Source organism: Penaeus monodon, chromosome 14 (assembly GCF_015228065.2).
Source record: "Penaeus monodon isolate SGIC_2016 chromosome 14, NSTDA_Pmon_1, whole genome shotgun sequence".
NCBI lineage: Eukaryota > Metazoa > Arthropoda > Malacostraca > Decapoda > Penaeidae > Penaeus > Penaeus monodon.
In genome coordinates this window covers 13,554,133-13,563,245 of record NC_051399.1, presented here as the reverse complement: position 1 = coordinate 13,563,245, position 9,113 = coordinate 13,554,133, and the positions used below count along the sequence as shown (strand labels likewise).

The 9,113-nt window shown below is 43.5% G+C and overlaps 1 protein-coding gene across 1 annotated transcript in view; it reads left to right on the top strand.

Annotated features, from left to right (window-relative positions):
* LOC119580902 (signal recognition particle receptor subunit alpha homolog) overlaps positions 1-1,349 on the top strand; it is a 14,633-nt gene extending 13,284 nt beyond the window's left edge. The window contains 2 exon segments of the mRNA XM_037929136.1: positions 108-284; positions 499-1,349. Of these exon segments, the coding sequence (XP_037785064.1) occupies positions 108-284; positions 499-624 (303 nt within the window). The 3' untranslated portion in view covers positions 625-1,349.
* Positions 1,350-9,113: the final 7,764 nt, after the last annotated feature.

Sequence of the window (9,113 nt, the reverse complement as noted above, 5' to 3'; positions counted from 1 at the left end):
ACAAAACCTAGAGCAGTCTCTATTGTTATGGAAGGTATGGGTGTTACCCTGTATTGGATTAAAGCAAGGAATATTTTATTTCATTATTGTTATTTATTGTTTTTCAGTTGATCCTTGTAAATGAACCTGACCTGACATTATTTGTGGGTGAAGCACTTGTGGGCAATGAAGCTGTGGACCAACTGGTGAAATTCAACCGTGCCCTGGCAAATCATTCCACCTCAAACAAGCCCCAGGTCATTGATGGCATTGTCTTGACCAAGTTTGACACCATTGATGACAAGGTAAGATGTTACTACTTTAAATAAAAATGTACAAGGCTCTTCCTTCATGTTGCTACACAAGTTCTTTTCCTAATCTTTGCTCTTGCTTGCTGTTTAATGTTTCTCAGACATTTTTTATTAACTTATTGATAGGTTAACTTCCCATCGTTTATTTGCATAAATAAAATTTGTAATCTGCGTTGTTAATTATATTTGTCCCTTTTCTACATTTCAGGTTGGAGCAGCTATTTCAATGACCTACATAACAGGGCAACCCATTGTCTTTGTGGGATGTGGGCAGACTTACACTGACCTGCGCAGGCTTGATGCCAAGGCAGTTGTTAACTCACTCATGAAGTAAACTCAGAAGTGGCTGTGAAAAAAGGGATAGGGTATGGATCTTATGGTGGCAACAGGTTTCATTAGTTACATTGAAATTAGGCATTTTCCTGTTGCCTATTCATGTATAAACTGTTGTTTAACTTTTTCAGTAGAAGGTTCTTTTACCTCTTTCAGAAAGTTTTGTAAGAAAGTGTGTCACTGTTGCTTTGACAGGATGATCCACTTTGTAAGATTATGGTATGTGAAGTCACAAGAACTATTTCAGCTATATATGAAAAGTTATTTAGAAGCCTTTCTTTGAAGAAAGCCAGGTGTTATGTACTGTATTTAGCTTAATAAAGGAAGACATGACCGATGTTTACTCAGATATCAATAATTAAACATATTATGTTTTAAATATGTTCTGAATAAGTATGATCTTACATGCCAAATATGTTTGTGATACAGAATTTATTGTTTACATATAACTGCATTTTTTTCAATATTGAGTGTATTTGTTTTAAATTGTAATAATAATTGAAATATTGTGCTTAACAGACTTTATATTTTGTTACCCCTTGTGCCACCATTGTTGAGACCTGATAGATTTGCAGTGACAGAAGCTATGTGGACTGTGCATTATTTACCTATAACTGCTCATGCATTATATCCATAACTAAAAGAAATTACCAGTGTTTACAGAAGGGTTGTTACTGGTAAAATAACTACCATGAGAATGTACAAAAAATACAGAGAAAATATTCAGAATTTGTTTCATTCATATCCTCTCATACAGGCTTGACTGCATAGTTAGAGTGATTTGCCCATGCTTTCCAGTCTGATGCACTGTCAACAATTATAATACTGTTATAAGTTGCACTTTCAGCAGTAAACAAAAGTACAAAATGAAATTAGTTCTTAAAATGAGATACATCAACAGGCACTTTTATTGCATTGGATCTGCTGCCCTGTATGTACCCAGCCTGGCTATGACCATTCAAACTGCCTTGCACAATTGCATACATGTGCCAGTTGAGGTAGCTCTCAGAATGTATTTTATAGGAACTGCCCTGCCTACAAGTTTTACAAGTTTGAATCTAAGAGGCCAGACAGGAAGCATGCTGATGAGGGTTTTCTATCACTCCCTACTCTACTGCTATCCTTTGCTCCACTCCTCTCCTCTCTACCCAAGTAGTCTTTACATCTTCCTCAGTACCTTCCCCCTACTCCTCTTCCTACCTCTACTTCCCCTGTCTCCCAGCCATTTTTTTACCAAACCTAAATCCAGATATTCCAGTTTCCAGAAATCCCTGTGTCTGCCCTTTCTCCTTACCTTACCTCGCTTAAAGCGTGCAACCTGGAACAGTTACCGCTACAAGAGAGGTACTCCAAATCAACTATCAGCCCTTATCTCCTTTAAAAGAGCATCTGCCTATCTTCGTCGTACAATCCGGAATAGTAAAACAAATAGCTGGCGAAATTATGTTTCATCAATTACATCCTCTACATCTATCTCAAATCTATCTCGAATCCATAAACTATCAGGCAAACATCCCCCCCATCCTGCCCCCATCCTCCATTTTCGAGATACCCTCATTTCTGATCCTCTCCAAGTCGCTAATGAACCGAGTGATTATTTCAACCAGGTCAGTAGTGGTTCTCACCTTTCTCCACACTTCTCTTCTATTAAGACCACCAGAGAACGTACCCCCATTACCTTCACCTTATCCTCCGCTGTGTCCTATAATGCTCTATTTTCTTCCTCTGAACTCATTGCTGCCCTACAATCGTGCCGCAACACTCATGAAGGCCCTGCTCCGGCAACTCCCATCTTCCTCCTTATCCTTCCTATTAAAAATTTACAACCACATATGGACATCAGGAAATTTTCCTTCACATTGGCGAGAAGCTCTTATCCTTCCCTTCCTGAAACCCAATAAATCGGGTACCCTCCCTCAAAACTATCGCACTAACTAGCTGCTTGTGCAAACTATTAGAGCGAATGGCGAACTTCCGCTTAATGTGGTATCTTGAATCTCACAATCTTCTCTCTCCTTCCCAATTCGGTTTTCGCCGTGCCAGAAGCACAGCTGACCCGCTTGCTCATTTTTAGACATATATACATCTGCATTTGCACGCCATGGGAAACCCGTACTAGCTATATTTTTGATCTAGAAAAAGCATATGAACGACATGGCGGTACCATATTCTCCAACAATTGTCCTCTCTAGGCATACGTGGAAACATGGGTGTCTTCAAAAAGTCCTTCCTCTCCCAACGCACTTTCCAGGTCAAAATTGCCTCTGCCACATCATCTTTCTTTCCTCAAATCGAAGGTGTCCCACAAGGCAGTGTGCTCAGTTTATTCCTTCTTGCTTGCTTTATTCCTTCTTGCTGTTAATGATATTATCTCAGTTTTACCACCAGGAGCCCGGTCATCACTATATGTTTATGATGTAACCATCTATGCCTCTGGCACATCCATACCAAATCTCTACCAATTTCTTCAATCTGCCCAAACTCATCAGTATCTTCCTGGCCACAAACCATGGCTTCCGCTTTTTACCTCTAAATTTTTCTCCATCCTTTTTCTCTCGCTCACGTGTAGGTCCCCTACCCCCACTCTTCTTATATGGCACCCCACTCCAATGCCGTTCCTCGGGCCCAATTTCCCCTAGGTTCATTTTTGACTCCAAACTGTCCTGGCGAACCCTTTATTCCTCCTTAAAAAAAAAACCCTCTCCGCCGCCTTCGAATTTAAAACTCTACCCCCATATACCCTGGGGCTCAGATCGCAAAACTCTCCTTCATCTTCATTTTTATTTTAAACCCTCTCCACCTTGATTAGGGAGCCAATCTACTCCTTTTCCTCAACTTTCTCTTTGCCCATCTTAAATACAACCCCTCACTGGGGGTTTTTCGCTTAGCACTAGGCTTTTCGCTCCTCCCCATTTGAGAGCCTGTATACTGAATCAGGCATACCCCCCCTATCTCGACGTCGGGGCCCTTCCTCTCTCTCCATGCTATGTTCGATTCCCAACTTTCCCTCACTAAAATAACCCCTTTCCCCCAATCCCCACTTCTTACCCTTTTTTCTCTCCACGTTTTCCTACTCCTTTTTTCCCCCGCATGGATACCCTCCTCTCCTTTTTTTTTTTTTCCCCTTTTCCCCCCTTTTCCAATCTTCCCGTTTTTCTGTCCATTTCCCGCCCTCCATGGCTTATACCTCAAACCCCCTATTTGCTCTCCCTTTTTTCCCCCACCCCCAAAATCCAAAAATCCCTCCTACTGTCCCCTTCCCCACCCCTTTTCCTTTACCATGTCCCCCATCATTCCTCAGTATTCCCCGTATATACTGATGGCTCCAAACCACCCCCTGTGGGTGGTTTTTCAGGGGTTTCCCCCCCCAAATCTACTTTCAAATCTCCCTTCCCTTTCCCGAATCCAGTTTCCCCCTTTTACAGAACTGTTTTGCCTCCTTTTTTTCTCTAAAAAACATTACCACTCTCCCCCTTCCTCTTTTACAATTTTTCTGACTCCCGTAACTTTATTAACTCTCATAAAGTCAATACACCCCCACCCAAACCCCTTTTTTGTAAAAACCCAGAAAATGTTGTTTTTACCCGTCCCACACGCCATAAAACAAACAAAATTTTCCCGGGTGCCCCGGGCCCTGTTGGAATCCCCGGCAATGACAGGGAGATTTCATGCAGGCCCCGGGCCCCTATGTCCCCCCCATACCAACCACCCTTTTCACATATCCCAGCCACGGGTTATTAACCCCCACTTTAAGGACCTTTTATAATCGGTGGCCTCTTTTTTGGGCAAGCCTCCCCACTAATAAAATTTCTTTTGTAAAAATATCATCTCCCGGTCCCTTTCCCTTTCCCTCGGGAAAAGGGCCCTTTTGGGGGACCGCTCTCGCCCCCCTCACGCATGGGCCACACCCTCTAACACACTCCTATCTGATGTCAAAAATCTGATCCCCCTTTGTTTTCCCTTTTGTAATGTTTCCCCCTTTTTTAATCCCACCATCCCATTGGTTTGTGGGCCCCCCCGGTTTTTTAAAAAAAACCCGGGACCCCCTTTCCCCCCCCCTATCCTCCCTTCACCCCACCCCTCCCAACCTATCCAAAATCCTTAAGATCCCCCACTCGGGTTCAAAAACCTATTCTCTTTCCTCAAAAAGCATACATAAACCCTTCCAAACTAATTTAACTCCTTTACCAAACCCCAACCCCCAAACCCTTTTCCCCCACCATTCCTTTTTTCCCGCTTTGAAAAATAATCACTAACTCAAACCCCCCTTCCCTAAAAATTAAATATAGTGGGTCCCTTTAAACCCTTTGATGTCCCCAGCACCTTTATCTTGCTTTTTTTAACCCTTAACCTTTTCCCTTTCCTTTCCCTTTTCAGGCTGACCATGGCCAATAATGAGGATTTTTTAAAAAAAATTTATTAGGGGCATTGAGACTTTCCCCCTTTCCCCAAATAGCCAAATTTTAAAATACCTTTCCTTTGCCACGGTTCCCACCACGATATAATCCCCCATTCCTCAAACCCTTCCCCCTCCCAACTCCCCCTCCATCTTTTACGCACATCTTCTCATTGTCAACCTCCCATGTCCCCCTCCCCCAGTCAACCTAAACCCCCTGCAAACCATCTTCCCCACCATCCCGCCCTCGTCCCCTTTTACTGATTCCACCTCTGCAAAGCTTTTCCCTACCCTTTTTGGACATCCCAAATAGGACCATTTTTTTTTATTCTCCCTACAGCCCCTTACTCTGACAATACCCTTCTCTTCTAACAATATCTTCAAAAAGAAATAGGCAAATTTTCCTTTCATAGTTACACAGTCGCTCCACAGCCTGTTGCACAATCTGGTCTGGTTCAAATGTTCTGCCCAATCACGTACGTGCCAATAGTGGCTCCCATGACGTATTTTATAGGAGCTGCCTTGCCTACAAGCTCAAATCTGAGGTAGTAGTTCTCAAATTCAAACTAGGCCACACTGTACATGAGCTCAGACAAGAAGCACACCGATGAGGTGTTTCTCTTTCTACCTATTCCAAAACTGTCCTTCACTTCGCTCCCCTCCCATCTTCTTAAGATGTCTCAGCATCTCCCCCAGTATCTTTTCCATCTGCCACAAACCATCCTACCTCTACTCCCTCTTTCCCCCAGTCAAATTCCGTTCCACTCTAAATCCAGACACTCCAACCTCTACCACTTCCCCAATGTCTAACCCTTCTCCTCACTTATCACACCAGGCAGTCTAAACGTTCCACCTCATCTTCTAGCACATCCTCTTCCTCAGACATCTGTCCCCTTTTCTCCTCCTCACAAGAAAACTTTTGTTTCTCAGACCTCCACACCCAACTTCCCTCCAGAAACCCTTGAATACACCCAAAACTACTAAACTTTACTCAAGAGAACGCCCCGCTCTCGTGAAGACACGGACCTCACTGAAGGCCACCTGGCTTGACCCCTTGTTTAGGATTAGGAACAGATAATTGATAGCCCTTATAGACAATTAAACTCAGCAGGCCAGCGCAGGTCAGTCCTGCAGGTGCTAAAACGGTAACTAGGGGAGGTAGCCAAAGCTCTCAACTATGTATTAAAACATGGTGTTCACTTCCAGAGTAACAGTCAGAGAGAGAGAGAAACAAACAGAGAGAGAGACAGAGTGGAGTCAGTGGACCCAGGGTCAGTAAAGCCAAAGTCAGTGAAGCAGGGCTAGAGCAACAGATAGGTCAAGAATGGTCATGTGATAAGCATGTTTACTGTATTCGTGCATTTGTATTGTATTTGTGACTTGGGACCACCGGATAAACGTTAGAGCAGAAACAGTCTTTCTATGGGACCACGCTACCATCCGTAAGAGTTCACTTGGAACTTAGCCTTCAGGAGAGGTTCACTACAGATAATTAATTGCCGATATCCTCCTCCTCCTCAAGTTCCTCCCATTCTCCCAACACACCCCATCCTCCCCTGTGCTGCGTGGTGCATGGTAGCGACCTCGTCTTTCAATCTTGCTGACCTACGTTCGATTCCCGCGCCGCCAGTGGATGGTAACCCCGGTCATTCCTTGCACACAGTGGGTAATTTAAAAGCAAAATAAAACGGACAGCATGTCACACCAAGAATATCCATTGTAACAAATGAAATAAAACCAAATTATAATTTTCTATTATTCTCCATCTTATTTTCCCATTATCCTTACCGCCCCTTGATACTCAAGTGACCCCTTATGTCTCAACAGTGTCCTTCAGATCTTTCTCCTCTTGATATTCTTCCTGACATTTCACCACCTTCCCCTGGTCTCTTATCTCATTCCCTGAATTCTTTTCCTACTTCTCCAATTACACTTCTATCCATATTACCCGTTGATTGTTTCATAATGGCTTTTGCAGTTTTCGTCATATAGTGTTACTCTCTCGTCCTCAGGCACATACATACTCTACATTTGATCTAATCGCCCTATCCCTTTCCGTTTTACAAATCTCCGCCGCACTGCATTTGCTCATCCCTCTTTGCCTGTTTCACTACCATAGCACTATAACACTCTTCGCCCTTTGATATATAATACATTTTATCCTGATCGTCAACTAATTTTTACCATTTAATGTCTAGTACATTTTACCTGTAACCATTAATCATTGTCCACCTTCCAGTCTCCCTATACCCATCCCTTCCACATTCAAAGTGATTACCGACATCCAACCCCCTTCTCGTCATATTCCCCCTACCCCGCTTTACTAAAACCTTTATCTCTGCCTTTCCTCACTTGTTCTCTCTCCTTCGACTCCCCAAAACTGCTGGACATCCTTTCGGAATCCCCCACCTTTTCCTTCGAAAGCTTGTTCTCCTTCCTCAGACGCTTGAGTATCCTCCATTTGATGTGATCGCCCTTCTCCCTTAATTCCTTCTTCCCTTTAACAACTCTTACCTTAAACTATATCCCATCAGCTCCCCCTCTCTACTCTCTTCACTACCATACTACCCTACAGTGCTGTTTAACATTTAACCTTACAATATTCATTAATCAATTTCTTCCCTTTCCATCGCAATACTTAATTATAGCGCTATATGACCTTAGATGTCTAGCACACTTATTTGTTGAACCGTTAACCATTATAGTGTGCAGTGCCCTGCCCTATCAGACCACATCGATCGCTTTCCCGTCATTATCAGAAATGGCGTTTTAGCCACCCTGCCAAACACTGTGGCTCCACAGCCTACTGCCGTTTATGTGCTCAGCCTGGTCATGACCGTTCAAATTGCTCTGCACAATCATGTACATGTGACAATTGTGGTGGCTCCCATAACGTGTTTTAAATGAGCTCCCTATAAGCTCGAATCTGAGGTAGCAGGTCTCAGATTCAAACTAGGCCTCACTCCGTGAGGCCGGACAGGAAGCACGCCGACGAGATTTTTCTCTCTCTACCTATTCCAAAATTGTCCTTCGCTTCACTCCCTCCCATCTTCTCAAGATGTCTCAGCATCTCCCCTAGCATCTCTTCCCTCTACCCCAAACCATCCTGCCTCTACTTCCTCTTTCAAAATCCTTTTCCAATATAAGCCCAGATACTCCACTCTCTACCACTTTCCCGATGTCTAAACCCTTCTCCCACTTTACTTGTCGCACCAGGCAATCTAAATGTTCCACCCCATCATCTCCTACTTTACTGTGTGGTGCAGCAATCTTGTTGACCTGCGTTCAAATTTCACGCAGCCAATGGATGGTAAACCAGGCCATTCCTTGCACACAAGGGGTAATTTAGAAGCAAACAGACAGCCTGTCACACCAAACAAAAATAACCACTGTAACAAATGGAATTCACTGAATTATAAAATTATATTACTTATAGGTTATAAATTACTACATCCTCTCTTACACTCACCTCTTCTTCTGCTCCTCAGGTATATGTCCCCCCTTTCCCTCTTCATAAGAAAACCTTCATTTCTCAGACCCCCACACCCAATCCAGAAACCCATGAAGACATCCAAAACTTCCCAAACATTACTCAGATAACGCTCCTCTATCACATCCAGTCTTCAATCTCTCTATTGCATTTCCCCTATATTCAAAGTAAATGCCGATATCCGTCCTCCTCCTCAAGTTCCCTGACCCTCTTCCCCCCACTCTCAACTCACCCAACCTCCCCTTCTCCATGTGCTCCATTCTCTCAATCGAAGCGCTTTGGAGCATTCAGGTTCCACCACTGGAACACATTTGGATGTATATGGTCGGGAAGTTCGGAGAATGGCTGTGAAGGCAAAACTCAGGATATTGATTGTGAAATAGGAAAGCATGTCTGATGTGGAAGAGGGAAGATGGAGGAAGAGGGGAAGTAGAGAGACAGGTAAAAGTACGCCAGTCTGCTCCATCAAAGTACCAGCGTGTAGGGTTGAGGAGCGGGACATAGGAAGTAGAGCGAAAAGAGGGAAGAGATCACTTTTGGGGAAGGTGATCCAGAATTGACCAATGAAAGTCGAGATGAAGGAAAGGAGTGGAAAGAGAAAGGT